Source organism: Pyxicephalus adspersus, chromosome 3, assembly GCF_032062135.1.
Source record: "Pyxicephalus adspersus chromosome 3, UCB_Pads_2.0, whole genome shotgun sequence".
NCBI classification, from domain to species: domain Eukaryota; kingdom Metazoa; phylum Chordata; class Amphibia; order Anura; family Pyxicephalidae; genus Pyxicephalus; species Pyxicephalus adspersus.
Window position 1 is genome coordinate 36,978,449 of NC_092860.1, and position 21,804 is coordinate 37,000,252.

A 21,804-nucleotide genomic window follows, 5' to 3' on the forward strand; every position below is an offset into this window, starting at 1 on the left:
TTGATATGTGGAATTTGAGATATGCTGTATATTAAAGAAGATTGGTTTTAAATCGCTGCACTGACATTGTTCTTCTTGTACAACTTCTAATAACAACAGAATAATATTAAGTGATGCAGATCTTTGGATTTCATCTAACAAACTACAGATGATGACATTGATTGCAAAGGCAATTTTTGGAATATTTTACACTGCACATTTTGCTTCCTCGTCATAGCTGAACATGTATGAAAATTCCTATGATTTAAATCTGCTACATGACATTTGCTAAATGTGTTTCACAGAGCAAGTCTTTACCATGTCTTGAAAGACAAAAGAAAGCTCATCTCAGCTTAAATACTGTTCTTGTCACGGCAGATGAAGGTACTCTTTAAATGATCTTGATGTGATGATAGGCTAGGGACCAGCTGTAATGTGCAGCAGGCAAAGGATGTCATCCAAGCAGCTCTGTAAACTAATAGATACTTCAAAATGAAAATATGCAGTCTCCCTGTGCAGAATGTATCCCATTGAGAGAGACTATTTTAATTTTACCAGCTCAACAAATCTGCCACTCCTGAACCAAAAGCCAGATGTAATGACAACAGCCACACTTTAATGATAAATGTGTCCGATTTGAATGGTCTTTTTCGTAATAAGCAAAGGTAACTTTTTTATAACATGTTCCTGATGATACAACAGATCTTTACAGTAGACTTGTCAATACACTAAACGTAATAAATAGACAGCAGTACAATAGTGCAAACATAATACATTTAGTAATCTTAGGGCTCTTTCAATAAAAAAACATGAGGTTAGCAAATCCTAGGCACACAGCAAACTGCTGCTGTGTAGCTCAGACGATAACACAGGAAATCATATTTGCATGTGGTTGCAGCTGCAATACTAGTCTTCCACAACATCATGCAATAACTTGTTCCCAACAACTTCTATTCACCTGAATGGGGAGGTTGGGACCTGGCTTGAGCCTGGGTCCAAAATAGCCTTTACTGTGTCTTACACTGTCATTTGCAATGTGGTGTTTTAATTCCAGGGAGCTTTGGAGACCTGTGCGTGGCATAAGGGAAAAGAATGGCCACCAATTCTACAGCAGAACTTAGATGAAGATAAAAGGCATTGATGTAGTTTGATGGCTCCTCATTCCATAGTTTTCCAAGGCACATCATAGAACTTGTTTTTGCTATGTTCTTTTCCTACCCTATAAAGCTAAAGGTTGCTGTAATGGGCAATGGATAAGAATTGTTAAAAGAATTGTTAACAGTTTTCCCTTTACAGTAGCTTTCATTTCTTTTAGAACTTTAACCTACTTTATTGAAAAGCTTGGTCTTTCTTTTTCCATGTAAATATGTGTATAAATAACAGTTCACAAAAATAAAGTGGAAAAAATGATGTCATCATTTCTCAATAAAAACCTAATGCATCTATATTTACTTTTAAGAATTATAGTTCTCTAGTAATAGCAAGATATTATCACATGTACAAGTACAAACAGCTGTTACCCACAGTTTAGAACTTTTATTGGAACCAACCTTGTGTATTTAAATATCCCAAGCTATTTAAATACAAAATGTAGTGCATTTTTTAACTTATTCTACCAAGATCCTAGGGTCAGTGCAGACTGCAAACAAAGTAAAAGTGAACTTTTGTCATATGACTATGGTAGGGACATTAGATTGTGAGCCCCTTTAACAGCTAGTGACATGACTATAGACTTTGTAAAGTGCTGCATAATATGTTGGCACTATATAAATACTGTGTAATATTAATAATAAGGCATTTTCCCAAATCATCCACACCTATCACAAATACACCATTTTCCATTTACCACATTCCAGTTGAAATCCAGGAATAGTTTTTAAAACCACCTGGAAATGTATATGTGTGGAAGAGGGAGAAGCAGCATAAAAAGCTTTAAAGAATAACTTTGTAAAAGATTAAAGTCCATCAAAAGTAGAAAAAAAACTGTTGTCCACCTTAAACTGTTGTCACAAGAACAAGTAATTTCCATTGAAAGATTTCCCCTTTATTCCTGTTCTGGTAGCAACTCAAAATTGTGGATTTAACCTCACTTTAATTCCAAGACAAATTAGGAGGGTTAATCCCCCTAACACAGGGAAAAACAGCAATGCAGGGATTATATTACTCACATTTGTTTTTATGAATAATTACAACTATTTGGAAAGATGGTCATTTGCTCATAATACAACAAACATTAAAATAATTCAATGAACCTAAAACTGAATACAGTCTCCAATTTGTAAAATCTGTTGAATCACTCTAATTTTTCCTACATTTTGCAATTAATCTAGAAATCTGGAATAATCCATCATTTCCAACTGAGAGAAGATACAAAAGCGATATTTCGTAAATGGTTCATTTGTTTTCTTTACAATTTAACTTCCTCTGCCAGTCAGTGCACTCCCTACAATTTGTGTGGATTGCACTTTGAAACAACAACTTTTTATGTCAAACTTGGATAAAAGTATAAAGTAATATTTTCATCAATCTTCATAAATCAGCTCTTAGGTGAAAACACTAGCTTTGCACTTTCCATGCTGGCATATTTTGCATTGTAAATGGTATATAAAATATCCTGTCGCTTTTGGAACGGGATAAAGTATTTTGGATCCTCATCCTACAAATCACCAGGTCATTTTTGATTGCTCAGTAAATGGAAGGATCCAGTGGTTCGCTGAAATTTTGCAGACTTACCTACTTATTAGTCTTACTACATACCTTTTGAATGTTCAGATATTGGTTCTGAAAACCATATGTTCACACACATTAAAATAACACAAATAGCACTCTCCAGAAATACATCACTTAGATTAATATCTTTAAAAGACCTCCATAATACCGTCCCTGTGTTTTTTTATAGTGGATATTGAATGGGAGACTCCTTAATGGAAAGTCAATAGATCAATGTCTGCTTTTCTTGCATCTCCTATTCCATTGCTGACAATTTAGCTTCTACTAGAAAATATCAATTTCAAAATTGCAACAGAAAAAAATATAGTTCTTCATAATCAAAGTATATAGTATTGATTTAAGAGCATTTCATCAAGATTAGATAACCACTCCTGGTACAGATAAAGAAGTCATTAAATTGGAGATGTCTTTGAAAACAAAGTCCTTTTGACTGGTACTCCAGGTTCTTCTGTTATTGCATTGCAGTGTTTAATTTAGTTTATGATCTATGATTAGAAGACCATAAAAATGTCTTTACTAGTAAAAAAAAAAATACAGCAAGATTTTTTTTAAACTACCAAATATTTCTGTCTCTGCACAATTACACAGCACCTTCTTCTAATCCATAAAGGCTTAAATTGGTAAATTGTACAAAACCAGAAATCAGTTTAATATAAAAAATCGAAACTGTAAAAAAGTGATATTCACTTGGGTGGTATAAATACCTGCAAACTTCTCTTAATATTGTTAAATAATAATATCTGTTATTAAAGTAGCACCCTCCCCTTTCTTAAATCACCTACTATAAATACCTCTATAGGGAAACGTTGGAATCATAATATTTACCCTTTTGCCTGTATTCTGCATTGCTGGGTTTTATGTCCCAGTTCTTCTGGAGGGAGTCCTGTAGAATGCAGGACAGGCAAAATTTCACAAAAGAACATTTCAAGCCATTGCAAGAACAGCTTGCTTAATTTTACCTGTTCTGCATTCCAGTGAACTCTTCCCAGATGGACAGTGGCAGAAGACAGGATGAATATAATTCTAACTTTCCCTTCATTTTTTACCCACTTATAGTAGATGATTTGTGAAGAGGAAGGGACCCAAGCAATGTAAAAACATATTCTATTTAGGAGAAAGGTCTGCTTTAAATAACACCCAGTATCAATATAGTCCTCATTCATGTGATATCATTTTTAATTATCATCCAGTGGTTCATTCCTAATTAGGCTTTTGCCATAGGTTGTAGACAGCAGTTCTCCTTTAGATTTGAATTTCATTAGCTTCTATAGTACAAGAAGCTTTAATATTCTTGCCGTACAAATAGTATTTACTATGTCAACAGCACTATTTCTACAGCACACTAATTATGAAACCCATTTAATAATTAAAGTGGGTCAATGTCATGCCAACATCTAACTAGGCATTAGAAGAACATATTATGTCAATCTTTTTATTATCTTCCAGAACATGTTTTTTCTATGAAGCTGACAGTGGAAATTCATATATTTAAAACACTGAATTTGTAAAATATTTTAAACACAAATATAATTTTCAGAGAAATGCATTAAAATGCAGCATGACACAGTAGTAACATGCACATTTGCAAAGCGAATGTAGTAGGTAATGGAAGAATGCAATGGAAGAAAATATTAAATCTAAAAATGTTACATTCTCTGTAAATTATTTGGACACTCCCCGGGCTAAAACCCATCCCTTAATTACCTTTACCCATTCCACTCCCCTCTAGCTAATCAACAGTACAATAAAAAATAACTTAACAGAATATTCCAAACACCTGAATGTACAGCAATGGTTACTAAGCACACAGTTAAAGGACACAGAAAGAAGTTGCTTAAAAGCCAGAACTAAAAGAATGTTTGTATACTAATAAACCTTGTGTAATTACCATGTCTTTACTGTTACAGTAATCACATTGTGTGGAAACATAGTGATGGGGTTTTAGAGCTGTCATTAAAAGTCCAGTCTGACATCCACAGCACCCTAGCTCTCAAAAGTGGAATGTAGGGTAATGTCCCTTCAGCACAGAGACCTGTGCCTGGGAACATTAATCCGCAGATCAAGGATGCCTAGCTGTTAAGCTGATTACTGTCACATGTACTGTATATGTAAATAAATACCCCTGGAATTGAATACAGTTTCCATTGAAAGGGTAGCCTTAGATACCAACATTTGTTAGAGGAGAAAGTGTGTATGCTTTACTCCAATGGCTTGTTCCTTCCAATTTAATGTATCATTCCTGTCCAGATCCTTTCAAGCCAATGGGAAACTAAAAACACCCATGCAGAAGAGGCAAGGGACTAAGGGACATTTAATGACAATGTTTTGCCGTCACCTTAAAGCGTACATAAACTCAGAAATTTCACTTAACATAAAAGGGTAGACAACCCTTTTATGTTAAGTAAAAAATCTCTTTTTTTCTTTTTTTTTTAAGTGCAAAACTCTTCTTTTTTAAAAAAAACAGAAAGAGTGCAGCACTGACCCTCCCCTCCCCCCGCCTCCCCTCCATCGAGAATGAATGGGAACGCAAAGCCTCCCGGGATACCTACGTCAGGCATCCCATGAGGCTCCTGGGTACTCCTTCTGCACATGCCCAAGCATCTCGGACATGCGCAGAAGGAGCCTTTTCAAAGGGAAAGGAAATTTGCCAATCTCACGCATGCGCAGAGGAATAGGCAAGTTTATTTTCCAATCTACGTGACCCGATCACGTGCCTGAGTCGGGTGACATAGTAAGAAGAACCTGGAAGAAGAGGTGAAGATGCAGCGCCCGGCGCGCAGATATATGCCAGGACGACGCAGGACCCGATGGCAGAGACCTCCGGATGGATCGGACTACCCTGCAGGATTGAAGGTAAGTGGATTGTTTTTGTTTTAGGCACTTTTGGGTTTAGTTCCTCTTTAACTTCCTTGATGATATTCACTTTAGCCTACTTACTATTTTAATGAACAATAATAAATATTTTGTTTTATTCCCTAACTACTGAGCATCTGTTATTGCCTGCAGTGATACAGTAGTCTGGCATGGAAGCTACATCTCTACAGTATGTTCATATCTGCTTGAAAGTTCTTAATTCGTGCCTCTGGACTCTTCTTAAACACAGCCAAACAGCTACCACAAAATGTGCCCGGGTACTGTGTTTTCACATAAACTACAGGTTTTTTTTTTAGTCCATATACAAAAGAAAAATTGTTGTGTGTAGAGACACTATTGTTCCTAATTCAACAATTGTAAACCCTTTGTCTGTTGGCCCCATGTACTTCATTTCTGTGTTTTCCGAAGCTTAACTTTGTAGTGGTAAAAAGAAAATACAATTTGCATAGTAGGGAACGCATTTTAGCGGTTGGACCAGCAGAAATACAGAAGAGTCACATAAATAGTCTTTTTTCAGGGGGTGGGTTTTTAGCCAGCAAGTATCCCACAGTGTTTTTAGCATACTCTCATAAAGAGATTCTGTTCAAAGGCCCTCGACTGCTGCCAAGCAAAAACAAAACTGCTCATTATGGTCAAGAACTCAAACAGAACAAAGGACTAGACTTACTTTCAGCATCAGCATGGAGTAGGAAGCACAGAAGAACCAGCAATGGCCTGGCAAAGTTCATCATCTGACAGCTTGGCACCTGCATGATTAGGAAGGCTTATTTCACTGGCTTTCAAGGCCGATGGGTGTCTACCCACTTTAGTATTCAGTGCAGTGTTGTCACAGCCTGTCGAAAAAGATAAAATAAACAGATAAGAACATTTATTTCAGTGATATAACAACTTACAATCCATCATTCAAATCCCTACAGGGAATATATTACATACAACATATTTTTCCCATTACAGTGACTGGAGTACATTACAAAGTTTGCATTGCTGCCAACATGCATGGTGCCCAGAAGCAGCTTGGCAGAGCTAATAATGTATTTCCCTATATTAACACAAAGTAATCCTCAATCCCAGATGGTTTCCTCCCCTGGTCAGATCATCACCCGAATAATTTATCTTCATAATTAGGCTGTCATTTTAGTAAAGGTATCCCTATACTTTACAAGACAATGACATACTGCAAGATGCTGAATTATGAAATAAAGCAATTTGAAATCCCTATTCCACACATTCTCAGAGCAAAATCTCACACAAAGTTCCCTTCACTTGTCTGGCAAAACAAAAACTCAAGCAAACAAGTGCACAATAAAATCCCTTGCAAATGATACAAAAAGCATACACAAACTGACTTTTACATATGATAACTTGGATACTGCTAATCTAATACCACCATGAAAATAAATATTTTAGAATAAAAATGTTTAAAACCTATACAAGTGTGCCTTTGCATTACTGTTTAGTGAGTTTGGTCATTGTTGCTTTTTGTAAACTGTATATGTATGTAGTTGCTGTTAAATGTGAAGGATAAAAAGAGGGGACAAGGTGTAAGTCTAGGCTCACGGTGGGGTGTGAGTATTTGAGGCTTGTTAGGTGCCACATGGGACTGATTGATGCCAAAGCTGGTCTGAGCCCTAATAAGATGTAAGGAACTGAACAAGTCTGGTACAGAGAAGATGTTTAAGCAATCTAGAAATATGTGAAGGGGAGGTAGAAAAGATTTTAGAGAGGGTAATGATAATTCTGTGTGTTTAAATGCCAATGTACAGTTAGTTTCTCAACTAATATATTTTCTATAAAAGACCAAGCATGCGTATACCCATACAGAATATGTGATTTCAGTGAGACTCAGGGAGCCCAATAATATCAAAATACATGACTTATTTGGCCATCAATATTATAAATAATATAAATAAATAATGCTGCAGGTGCTTCCACTAGATTACTGTTAACATCAGTTACTATTGCTAGTTTTATTGCTGTAATGTCACAGGTCTCCATATTTACTTCACACTGAAAGAGCAGGAGACTCAGTAATAATTTTGCTTTGGGGCTCTTTCAGGTATTTACGATGTTGCTATCAAGGATGCTTTACCTTTTATTTGCATCATAATATAGACTACTACATAAAAAGATAGGAAGTCTGAAAAAAGGAACATATAATGCTGAAGTTACTTGATAAATGTTACAACTAAAATCTTTCAGCCCACACTCCTTTAATTTCAGCCTCAACATCAAATTGTTTGATATATACACTACAGTTGCCAATGGTAAAGTGACAAGGCTGCCAAAGAAATGTCGAGCAAAGTTCTTATGTTAAACCGCCGGGATTTGAGACTTCCTTTTGTTAAAGTAAAAGTATTTAAATATGTCATTTGTTACATTAAATTGTCAGAAAGTGTGCCATGATGCTTCTAGGAATGAAGAAAACAGAAGGCTGAGTATTGTCACTTTTCTGAGTTTAGTTTATTTCAACAACTGTTCTGTTTCAGACCTACCATTAAAATGACATTTTATTTCATGCTACATTTTTTCTTCTGTATCTCCTGTGTTCTCAATAATTTAGCTGCAATACCTTTTTGATGTTTGTATCACAGTAATATAAAAGTGGCCATCTTAAAGGAAAAAACAAAAACATTTGTCTAAAATAAAAGTGCTATCCATATAATTTACATCTAAAAACAACAGGAACATATAAAAACAAAATGCAGGAAATGGTTATTACAAAATGGTCATAGGTATGTTCCATGTTGAAATGCATAGAACTGGCTTTCTGAATATGGAATGTTGTTTCACTGCGTTTTTTTTTTATTACATGTGCAGTATTACTAGAGGGACAAAGGTACACTATATGCATCACAATTTGTGGCAAGGACAACTGTTACTATGTTATTTTGCTGAAAATTCTGATATCTGGCTGGAAGCTTTAAAGAAGGTTATACAATTACCTAGGGGCCAATGCACTCAACCCCTAGAGCGCCAGAATTTGTGCAAACACAAAGATTAGCACCAAATAATGCCATTCATCCATATGTTTTTAATTTATCTTCCACCCATCCCTTTTTGTTAAAAAAAAAAAGTTACTGTCAAGTAGTATTTTCCTGTTACCATCATTGACCTATATACCTTCCTCCAAGGTCAAGTCTATCTTTCCAGTTAATAATTCCTTTTCATCACTAGGTGTCAACTGTATTCCAGGTTGAATGAAGACCAGAGCCCACTTACTGTAGACCCAACGGCATCAAGGACATCAGACCACCCTGAGCCCGCTTAAAAAATTCTGTTGACAATGACACTACATTCCTAATGAGGTGCTGTTCTCTGCAGCATTCATAACCAGACTACCACTTAAAAGAAGATGTAATACTGACATAAGGATCCACAGAAAGAAAGCTGGGTATAAAGCAGAAGTTAACCTCCTGGTAAATTACAAAACTTGAATTATTGTTTTACCCAGGGTACCAGTAAAAGTTACTCTTACTTACCTTATCCTCCCACCTCTTCAACAGCTGATGTGATCGTCTTCTCATCCATGCTCCATGGTGGTTGTGGATCATTGGAATTCTCACTTACTAAGCAAGACTACTGTGCCTACATTTCAGTAGACCTCTGGTCCCTGACAGAAAGATGCTTCAGGACTGGCTTCAGGGGTCTGGTCACACAAAAAGCCTTCAAGAAGCAAGTAATATGGGACACATTAGTCTTTTTTTTTTTATTCGTACCATGACCACAAGCATTTTGAAATTACTTGGTGTTAGGCTTTAGGTGCCTGCTGGGGAGCAAGAGCAGACAATGACTGTTTGCAGGGAAGGCATGAGGGCTATCCTTTAGCTTTTCTTGAACCTAAAATTGCAATATTATAATATGGGAAACTGCACAGTAGATGTTAATGCTGTGTGAAATATCTCAACAACGAGTATCAAGGTGCTAAAGTCTATTACTATATAAATCTTGACCCCCTGTAAAGGTTTTATTAGCATTTTGATTTAGCAGCCATGTAAATGACTGCATTACAGCATTCATATTACATGCATACAACATGTACCAGTGGAGAGAGTATAAAGAATGTGTACTTTATAGTCATAAATATATATTTTCTCTTCCTAGGTATAATGAGCATGTAAAAAAAACAGATCGATCCATTATCTTCATGATGCAGTCTAACAGTCCCCAAGGTAAATATGCTTTATTACAAACTAAGTGGAACATTCATAATGCAGGGATAGGGTAGTAAAATATGTTTAGCATATAACTGTAAAGTGGAATGTAAAGGGCCCCGCCAGTTAATATTTATAGGTGCTCAAATTAAATTATATTTTCTCTTGCTGTGCCATTTCATAACGGTTACAGGCCTATGCTGCATTTGTTTGCATGAAATAAATGTATATTTAGAACAATTTAATGAAATCAAGTGACTCTGGAGTACGCATTAGCGTTTCAGTGTGTGCTCGTTATTGTATAAACTCAAATGTTAGGAATACAGCAGAGATATATAATGTCTATGCATGAATAATAAGATTGATCCTCCCCTTACATAGATAACACACAAACAAAAGTGTTTGGTCATGTTTAAGAATAAATAATCTAATGGTAGTTCTAGAATAAAATGAGAAAAGAAAAGATCCTTGTATTATTTTTATTGTCAACTACACCTCCGTTAGGGTAATCTTTTCACTTTCTGTTCTGGGGGAAATAATAATAATAAACAATCCTTTATATAAGTGTCTCCATTGTAGAATTTTCCATTCAATCTATCGACTTTACCAGTCCAGTAGAAAAAAGAAAGAATGTCTGTGAATCCATATATTTACCTGTATATGTCTATTTTTTAACCATGGTATAATTGTTACCATATCATACTATGCTACACATAGTATATGAAAACTAGAATGTTATTGAAGTATAAATGTGCTGAAATGTATTTTAAATAACAGATAAATATCACTCACAATGATGACACCTGTCCCATTTCAACAGAAGTTGTGTTTTGAAAGCATACACAGCCTTCATCTTGTTTCATTTCGTGTGCTATTTATCCTTTGATACCATATACGGAGCTCCTGAAATGAATGAAAGCCATAGAAATCATAGTAGGCTGTGTGCTGAGGGCACCAGCTCACTCTTATCATCATAACCATCTTCATGCCAGCATTTCAAATAGCAGCAACATCCATAAGACATCAGTCCTGTCGGACTCAATTTGTGTCTGTGCAAGCGTATCCGAGCCAACTGCTACATAATGACTTTGATGCTATCACAGAGATGGAGATATATAGAATGTGCTCTCGGAGGGAGAAAAGGTTGCTTTGTTTTCTTGTGCTGAACCACGTAAATACAAAGATTCAGAATAAAACTCTTCACAGCTAAACAAATTAATTTCAAACCGAATAATATCGAGAAAGTCCATGCAAAGAGCAGTGATAATGTGCAAAGCGCTGCAAGCAATAATCAAAAATCATATGTCAGCTGATCTGGATACAATATCATAAAATCTGTGTGCTTGCTACCCTTAAGGTACTTGGGATATCCCCACTTTTTTACAGTACAATCAGGTTTAAAAAGAACTAAGGACTATCTGTTGTATGTTATTACGGAGATGATGGGGTAGGACCCATTGCAAAAACACTGTACATTTCCTTAAAAAAAAGGTGTCGTAAGCTTTTTAATCTGAAGAAACATATAACAAAATTGTACTGGGACCCAACCTTAACTGTCAATCCCTCCCTTCCCTGCCTTCCAGCACTTTAATTCCCATATGTGTCTGTCTTGTTAAATTTAATCTGTGTACTATATCCCATGTCACTGATTTCATGCTGAGACAAGCTTAGGCTGCAATGCCAAGTGCCAACCAGGGGAACTGTGTCATTCACATTGGTATCAGTGGAGACGTTCCCCCCTTACATTGGTGTGCATTTGCACAGTGCTCGGCAATACTTGCCAGAATTTCACATTAACTTTCATAGTGACAGCTATAGATGTAATGACATGGCTGGCAGCCTCTTTTATCGCTCAGTGATCACCCTACAAAAGCAGTGTTGCATAGATATATAACATCATTCTGACTTTGTGCCTTACTGATCTAGGGAAGATAGTCTACTTCTACACTGTGCTAAAACACTTTGTACCTGGCAAAAAAAACATAAGCTTCACTAAAACAACAGCATATAAGAGGTGAGCAGTCATAGCATAATGTATAGAAATACAATATTTATTGTGCAATTCAGTGGTATATACACCTTCTTGAAGTTTGGCTAACAATGATGCTATTTCTAAGACTACTTGTCTCAGCAGTATTTGAAGCTATCTAATAATCCGGCCATCTGTGGGCATTCTTTAATTGGAGTTTGCTGGTTCATGTTATTACATACATTGTTCCTGTCAGGGATGATGGATCTGACTAAACAACCCCCTGCTTACTCAGTGGGCAGAAGTTTAAATGGATGTGACTCCCGCCATACACAGTACTTGGCTCCTACCATTGTCAGAATAGAATGGCCAACCTGAGTTGTTTTAATGGTAGCCAAAAGACAAACTGAAAATGGCTGAAAAGACCGATAAAAGGCAGAAGGCATATTTCAAACCAACAGATAAAAAAACAGAATGTTTCAGTACTGTTTTTCAAGGTCTCAAGTTAAACCTATCATGATTGAATTATGGCAGCTGCCACTGCTGATCCCTCTCTAAAAATGCTTGTCTGTTGTGTCAATTCTTTCACTGCTTTCCGTGTCATTGACCCAAAACAAGTATGCATATCATGAAAGCTCTGTTCCAGGTCAGTGACTTAAAAAGTATTAGGTAGGATTAATGTGGCAGCAATGCTCAATGTATCTCTTGTGACAGGTTTTCTTTAAAAAACAAGAACAGCAGATTATTGTGATAGCCCCATTTTTATATTTACATGAGACTAGTGTGTAATGTTGGTGGTTCTCCATCGGTTACAAAGGTATGAAACATCCCCAATCATGAAGGGGGTGAAGGTTCTGTAAAGCATCCAATGAAACTTACCATACAACTATTGTAGCATAAAGTTTTAGACATCAGTTCTTGTCTGATACCTTTCTTTTTGGTTACAATTTGGCTACATAAAAATATTGGATCTGTGGATATAAACTGGGCAAATAGCCAGGTTATGATTTTCAGATGATTTTCATAAGTAAATATCCATAGACATTAGTCTATGCAGAAACATATCAAGTATGGAGGCTTATGTTTGCCTTCAGATCAAATAGGTTCTTCTGTCTACAAGTCAAGGTTTACACATTTACATCAAGAGAGAGTAATACCCAGATCTTTTGCTGCTAAGCATATTCTACATCCTAGTATGTCCTTGGTCTGCTGATTTTTGCAGCACTTGGCTTACACATTAGTATTGAAAAGACTGAAATAGCATAAAGCAGCATTGCATTAACAACAGTAATATACTGTGAATGTAGAGTATATGTCTACTGCAGAAATCCAACTAAAATGAAATAAACATCAAGCTAAATTTGTAACATTAAGTAAAAATTGTTTTAGTGTGTAAAATAGATCCTAAACCAGATTACGGTTAACGTGCAAACCTTGGTTTAACACTGTGACAAATGCTCAAGTGTATGAGATTGAATGCATCCTAAGTGCCAGCTGAAGAAATAAGCCTACGACGCTTGGGTCTTTACCTTCTTAAGCCACCTGATCTAGCAGGAAAAATAAAAAGCTTTTTTCATGGAAAAAATGCAAGATGATTAGCTTAGCAGAGACCATGGCTTCTCCAGAGGTATGAAACTGTAAAGCATGAACCCAGCAGACTAGTGGATTCTATTACAGGTACACACAGGCTGAAAACCAAAAGCGTAGGAATGCGCTGTATATGCCAGGACTGTCCAACTCCAGTCCTCAAGGGCCAAGACCTGCACATATTTTTAGTATTTTTCCAAAAGACACCAGTAAATTTAGTAAGGTATGGTTTACAAAGATTTAGAAAATGATTACTTGTATGAATTCCTGTCCTGTGTGTGACCCTGGAGGACTTGAGTTAAACACCCCCTCAGCCTGTAGACTAGATATGCATATATACATAATATATGCATGTACATTCTACTGAACAATGCTATGAACAAACAAAGCCTTATAATTAATTGCTAATCAGGGGTTACTGGACATTCTTGCTAAGTGCAGTGCTGGATTATCACTTTAGGTTAAACGTTTATTTAAAGTGGAACAAACGTTTCAAAACACTCAATCAGGAGGGTCATTATTGCAGAAAGGGACAGGTGATAAAGCATATTATACTTTAATATCCATCAAAAATAGGACAGTTTTGTGCCAGGCTATGCAATTTATCACCTCTGGAGAATGGATACCTGATGCCAGAGTACAAAATGAACACTCGCTGCCCAACCTATGCCCCTGGAGGACCTTGCCCGAGCCTCAACAATTCAGTAGGTCACTTACTGCACTGGAGGAGACATGTGCAGCTGAGGGCCCATTGAGATGAACCTTATCCCATACATATCAGTTGTTGGTGACACAATATTCTTGCCAATACTTACCTATGTGAACGGGTGGGAGAGGGAATTGCAACAGGTTTTCACGAAACACCAGAGAGAACAACTATTTTATTATGGCGATAAGGCCTCTATCAGCAATCACCATCACAAGACTAATTATAAGTTACTTACACGGTGGTAAAGAACTCCGAATGGCTTGGCCAAAATGCACCCTCATGGCAGTCCTCTCTGCTAGCGCTGTGAAAAAGAGCCTGGCAGGTTACTGCATATTTTTCGGAACTGCCCCCTTTTGCACACTTTTTGGAAGGGGGTGGCTGAGGCTAGGAAAAAATATCGGTCTGTCTAAGAAAACTCCCTGTTATACCATTTGTTGAATGCCACAAAGGAGTGTATCCCTATTTTATGGAAACAAATTTCACCACCAAGCATGAAACAATGGATACAGGGAGTAAATGATATTAGGAAGATTTAGTGGCCTCTGACAAATCTGCAAGAACCAAGAACATGCACACTTGGTTTTACTGGGAACAATTTATTTGTTCGACAGAGTATCAACAGCAATAGCAAATTCAATATCACATTATCATTGGGAGAATTTCTTTTCCAATGCGTGCCTAAATCATACATGAGACCAGAACCCCTTCCCATCCTTTTGAATGACTGCACACTCAGGTCCCCCCCCCCCCCCCCTAGTGTCTGCTGTCTTTCCGCGGGTTTTCTCTTTTGTAAGTTAGAAAAATGTTCTGACCTTCCGTGGAATATGACTGGTGACTTGGATTTGAATTAGCAGTCATAAATATGTCCAAGAAGAATGGGATGGAAACCTGACTTTGCAAGACCAGATTAATCCCCGGTACATGCATGTTTATCTTACTTTTCTACTAACTCGTTTTTTAGTTTCTTTGACTATCCAACTCAGTGCTTTCCTTTAGGAACTGCTGATTTATGACAGAACAAGCAGGTATTTAGAAAACACCCCTAAGGATTTGCAGTGTTTATTTTTTTTAATTGTATTTATTGCTGTGCCACTCAAAATATCCCCAATACAAATGTTGCATTTCACTTGATATAAATGTTTGTGCTACAACAGAACAGAAAATCCTGCATAGCATAATAATATTTCATTTCTTAAAATCTGCAATTCTAGGATGACCATGGGCACCAAAGCGGGTTACTGCTCCTATCTACCCGTAAAGAAGTGGTTGGGAACTATTCGGTGAACACATTTATATGGTAGTGGTTTGTGACACAATTCCTGGATACAACATGTAACATATGGAGCCTTTGAGTGACACGTCACTTCCAATTGACTGAATGGGAATGCTTTCCAACTGCAGTGAGCTGCGGATAACCACGGTTTCACTGCAGCTATTCCTAGAGGACTGGAGACAACCCATAATTCCTTAAAACCCATCATTCTAAGTTGCTTAGTTATGCAGTTGTCTCTCTATTTTATTTTTAATTGATTATATAATTTTAACTACAATAATTTAAACTGACTACATGTGCTATCCATTTGTTTATATTTGATTGGTATTAAAATCATTTTACCATTATATGTAAGTGAATATGATTGGGACACAAAATGTGGTTTTGATTTTACCATGACAGCTAAAAATTTTTTAAAAGAAACAAAAAAATTTCTAATTGTCAATGAACGTGTACCCTCATGGCAGTCCTCACTGCCAAAATTGAAATTGTCAATGAACATTCTGCCTAAAAATACAAATGTATTTATTTTTTACAACACATTCACCTAATTGATTGAAAATATTGCATAGTGTTATTTACTTATAGATAGAACGGAGAAAAGAAGTGCTAGGAACCTGGGAAAACTAGGCCAATGTTTAAGGTATTTCAGGAAATATGGATTATGGGAAGCATTGGGTTAAAGAAAATACAGCAGACAGGATCACAAGATGAATGTCAAGATCAGAACTCTTGTCACTTAAAAAGCACTATCCTGGGCACTACTGCAAGGTGGCATAACAGGTACATGAGATCCTGGATTGCTATACATAAATACAGGAAACTGCCATAAAAATATCATATTCTAAAATATACAGGAGGAATCCTAAGCCTGACGGGTAAAGAAAAGAAAAAAAGCATAGAAAATGCACCATCAAGCACTGCTAAAGCTGTAATGTATGATGCTTCCAAATCCAGACAGAATTAGGTATTCAGGCAATCTTGTGCATAATTCATTGTGATGCCTCTTAACAGACAGAACTGCAACTAGGGATCTAGACCACAAAACAGGGAAAGTCTTTGACTCGTACAATATAAATTCATTTGGCGATAAGGCTTATATTTCTGTAATCTCTCAGGGTTTGCTTCTTTATTCTGTGTTGAGGATGTGAAGCTTAATAATAGTATAATATATAAAAAGATCCTTGAACTGTGTAACAGTTGTGTTCTGGGGATGTTTCTCATTAAATGCTGCCTATGTCCTCCTTGTGAACAAATCATAGGTAAATAACCTCACCAAAAAGTGTGTTTATGTTAAAGTCAGGATGACAGCCCCCGCTCACCCATCATGTGGACAGCCGAATGAGCTGCATCAATTGAATGCCTCCTTTAAATGAATGACCTGCTACAGCATCATGACTGCTTAGGAAGGAAATATTTATAGTTTTTCTTCCAGCTTCTGACCCTTGAAATTAAAAACACTTTCTTCCACTCCTGTAGCTCCAGTTAACCCCGAGGACAAATGTCTCGAGTCCACAGAGGAAGTAAAAGACGGAACAGATTAAAAAATTGCCACTCTCTTTAAACAAGTTACAATTTGTTTCTTCAAAATGTCTAAACCATTAACAAGGACAGGACCAACTGGCGCACTGTAGAATTCCAATATACATAAGTGCTAGGCACTGTATTCTTCGGCAAGGGGAATCTTTTTCTTAAAGCTTTTGTGTCTGTAGGGCAAAATAAATAAATAAACATACAAGATGTGTCCTATTTTGCTAGATTACCTCTATTCACAGTGTAGAAGGCATATGCTCCATTGTGCCTTTTTCTCTATTATGCACTGCATGATATTCTCGCACAATAGAAGCAGCAGATTCTGTATCTCAATATGCAGCCCGCTTTCAACCAAAGGGACTCGCTAAGCCCTGCAACACAATTCTCTGCGAACTGTACTGGCAACAAAACCCCACCTCTATGAATGTTAAGTAGTCAAGTATATGGCTCTTTATACATTCAAACAAGGGGTTAAAAGGCCACTAAGTAATTTCCTAGCTGGTGTAAAAAATACATATGTAGTGTAAGTTTCCCAGAGATTATCATAAATGGAGACTATCTTGCAATGTTTTGAAAAACACAAAATATTAAAATTATATAATACCATTCTAAGTTTTGAGTGCTTTTTTCTAATGTGCAAAGAGTACTCCCTGGAATACAAAAATCAAATAGTACCACCATTGAACCTGTACATGTCTTTTGGCCTGAACTGGATGGCTGGAGAGGGCACTCCAGTATGCATCTTACTGGCATATTCCTGGCAGTGCACTTAGTAACACACATACAAGTATACTTTAAGCTAACTAGTACTGTGTAAGTGAATACGGATATCTAGCCCTTGTTCACATGAAGTTTCCCTGAGTGCATACCCACTTGGTAAACTGCTGATGCCTCGACCACCATTTCTTGGTACCTCAAACATAATCACTGGATGTATGATAATATAGATCACCAGGTTACACACCAGATAGAGATCTCAATGTTTTCAGGTATTTTGTGCAGGTATAGGAAGGGAATCATGTGAATGTTATCAATGGCTCAGCTGCATAATCCAGCTTCCTACTTTAGTGTTATCGGTCCTTCAAGGAAGCACCAAAAAAAGGCAGTTCATAAGTTAATTTAGTGTTGTTTTCACAATATTGCAATCATGGGTGCTCCATATTCCCAATATCATGATCCTCTCCTCCTCCTGTATCACTGTCTGTACCTGTCTGTCATTTGGAACCCCTATTTAATGTTGGTGCTATATAAATCCTGTTTAACAATAATTATAACAATAATAATAATAAAATGATGAAAATGTATTATTGACTATGTTGGTATATACATCATCGCATGTCAATAACACTACTTTGAGGACACATGAGCTAGCAGCACAATGTACTGATGTGACAATGCAAATCTCACCTGTAATGATCTACACCAAGGCCTTGTAAGGGTGATAGGCCTTGGTGGAGATGTACAAGCGGAATATGTCATACAGTCTAGTAGACATAATGTTTCTCATAGTGTCTGCTATTTTGACTAAGAGCTTAACAACACATAGCGTAAGAAAAAGTCTAAGATAAAACAGCCATAAAAAAGTGTGTCTCCCCGCAATCAGTCAGTTATGTATGGAAAAAGAAAATAAATCTGCTGGGAATCTGCAAACACACTGTCATGGAAACCAAGTTTAAATGAAAACAAATGACTGTGAATCAGGTAGCTGGCAGAGGCGGCAATATGCTTTGTAGACATATTCTGTAATTCAGCGGAATGTCGACGACTCTGAAAGGAAAGCCCTTTTCTAGGTTCCAGAGTCATCTCAACAGAAGAAATCTGTAAATGCCACATTGAACAGAGCATATTTTTCTTTGCATACTGAAATATTGGAGAAGCTAATTTTCATCAAATAATCCACAGCTATTTTTTTCTAGAAGTCTTATAATACAAGACTAGATAACTGATTAGTGAGCTTTACAATAATACAGGTGCTCTTATTTTACCCTGTTTACTTATGCTGGAAGGCTCTCAGAGACAGGTGAACTTATGGGTAGAAGTGGTGGATGTAGGTACTGGTTGGCTGCACATTTACAGGAACACAACTCCAGCGGTCTCCTCTGAAACATGCCCATGTGTAGAACGATATAGAGACTGCTTGGGGAGTATGTAAATACAGATGTATTTGGAGAATTATATATGCTGACAATCATTGGAAAAGTAGGATTTAAATTATGCTAAACAGAGTTTCAAGCAAAATTAAAAATATATTTACATGTAAATGCTAATATGCCTAAACTATCTTTTTATTATCATCCCACAATTTGTGCACAGCAGTAATACCCGTATGCATAATGCCCAATACTGAACATTACAAACTAAGGAGGGCATCGCTAGTGTGGCAGCTGACACAGAAAGCATCGAAACTACAATGGGGAACAGTGGTGTCACCATCCAGACCTCTAGGCTGGTAACGGGTAACTGAATGAGAAACATTTATAAACACAAACACAAATTATTTAGCAAGTTGTTCTGTTCAATTACATATATTTCAACAGAGCTGTGTACTGAAAAAAAAACTTTTGTCTGCATAAACTTATACATCTACATCTTTTGACAATGAGGACTCAACATTCCCAAGGGGGGTGATCTTAAACATCCTGTACAAGTGTAAAGCAACAAGTCGGAAAATAATGAATATTACTGATGTCTATATATCTGTTTAGAAAAAATAATATTTTTTCTATCATGTCTATGGTTCTAAAATTGTTACAGCATTATATACATGTACACTGTTAATGAAAATCATCATTAATATAACTGTTATAAACTGAAGGGCTTACAATAATTTGAATGGTAGCCAATGACTGCATCACTGATATAAACAGTAGACACAGGCTCCCCTTACTGATAATAATTAATTACCAAAACTTTTCCGTGATGAACAACAACTGCAAATGTAATTATTAAACAATATCTTGTGTAAATAATTACTGATTAAACTTCCATTGATTTTGGTGCTGGCAACTGTCGAAAGCAGACAAGAATGTGTAGATGATATTTAATTATTATGTTAATATTATAATCTGACCGATGCATCAAATCATCACAGTGATTCATCTGGTAGACTATTGTTCAGTGTCACTAGATGGCTTGGTTGGCTATGTGAAACTGGAGAATGCAGCTGTAAAGTTTATGTCGAAATGTGATCCATGTCTTAAGTATGCAACACTATCTAACAGTGTCTTTGAGCTATAAAAATAACTCGTAACCACATGTATGTTATGTTAGTCTTGGCATTTTACATTGGATAGGAAACAAAGACAGAGCAAGTCTGAGCAGCAGATGCTGGTGAAACACTCAGCTAAGAATTAGTTCAATCAAGCATCCATCCGTTTGTTAAAGTTTTACTTCCTACTATAGTGTGTTTTCTAAGTCAAACTAGAAGTTTTATGGAATATTTTAATCCAGTTTATTGACTTTTCAAAGTTATTTTTAGGTATGCTTACGAAGGTGGGTAAAAATAAACAAACCTAAGAATTATCATTTAAGATTTCAGAAATGCAATGTAATGCGTATGGCCACAGGCTGGTTAAAAGAGAATTTGTAGAAGAGAAAATTTTCTACTGACCTTTAGAATCAGGGATGGGAAATAAAGGAAAATCTCCCCACAGTGGGTGAAGACTGTAAGAACAACCTAACTGCAGTACTAAACCTTCCCCAGCATCACACCATAAAAGTATCTTGATAGGGTGGCTACATTTCTAAAATTCCAGTATTACATTTTCAATTTACAAGGGCAGCTCTTCCAACAAATCACAGCCTTAACCTACACACAGTGCCAAATAAGCCCATGTCTAGGAAATGGTGTACTAATCAAGAGTATAATTACACTTTATATGACTCACCAGTCTAAATAAAAAATCTTAGCTTTAAATGTCATCATTAACTTATTTTCCACAGCTGCCTGTAAAATGTCCATGAAAAGGCTACAATAATGATCATATTCTGAAATTATTGTACTAGTACTTTAAGATATATTAAATATTATAATTGGGAAGTGTATCATATAAAAACAACGATAAGTAACTTGAATGGCAATATTCCCACAATACATTTTTAGTGATTTCTTGATTGGCTGTGCAGTAATGTGGCACAAAAATGTTTGAGACTGGTTAGGGAAAAGATGACTAGTGCTGATATTTCTGAAGCTGTGTTAAGAAAAACATGCTGTGCAGGATTAATCTTTTCTTGAGCTCACACAATATTTGACAGACCAAATGTTGATGCCAAAAGCAACTGCTATTTTAGGTCAGTGTGCAAACTGTGAAATACCATGAAACCCTATCAAAGGCTATCCTATGTTTGTTTGTAAGATGCGTTTATGTGGATGCTTGGCTTAGCAGCCAAATCACATCAAACAGAAGAGAAACACTGGATCCAAAGACCATATTCAGTGATTTTTTATTCTACATTTAAGTCCTGTAAAATCACCTATATTATGTTTAAATGGGGATAGATATTCTGTAAGAATAAAGTAAGCGTTGGCATAGGGTTTATGTCAGAAAGAATTAAATGCAAACCATGTGTGAAAAACCTACAAAACACAGATGCAGAGCCCAGGAACAAATCAGAGTAATCTGTGTGCAACAAACCATTCCCTACAAAACCTAATGACACATTTCACTTAAATCAGTTGGATTTTTGTAGAATGGTATAACATTAAAATCCAAGTGTACATATGCTGTATGTTTTCATCTTTAACTGGGAACTGACATGTATGAAGGAATAATGTACTTTGTACCAAATGGATTTTTTCTTTGTTAGAATACCTGTTTATTAATACAAGCAGGCATTTCAACTGACACTAGGTATAGTTTAATGCACATAAACCATTGGTGGTTTATTCCCTACTATGGTCAGAAAAGTGACTCTTGTCAACCACCATGAAAGGTTGTCTTCACATCCTTTTTATGGAAGATAGCATCCTTGTGGGGAGAGAACTTTGGACCCAAGTGCT

The 21,804-nt window shown here is 36.4% G+C and overlaps 1 protein-coding gene across 35 annotated transcripts in view; it reads right to left on the minus strand.

The window, feature by feature from the left end:
• Nucleotides 1–21,804, minus strand: part of PTPRD (protein tyrosine phosphatase receptor type D) — a 956,723-nt gene that overhangs the window by 171,830 nt on the left and 763,089 nt on the right. For all 35 annotated transcript variants that reach the window (XM_072404239.1, XM_072404241.1, XM_072404242.1 and 32 more), the window contains one exon: nt 6,251–6,416. In XM_072404239.1, coding sequence (XP_072260340.1) covers nt 6,251–6,335 — 85 coding nt within the window. In that variant the 5' untranslated portion in view covers nt 6,336–6,416. The remainder of the gene's footprint in view (nt 1–6,250; nt 6,417–21,804) is intronic.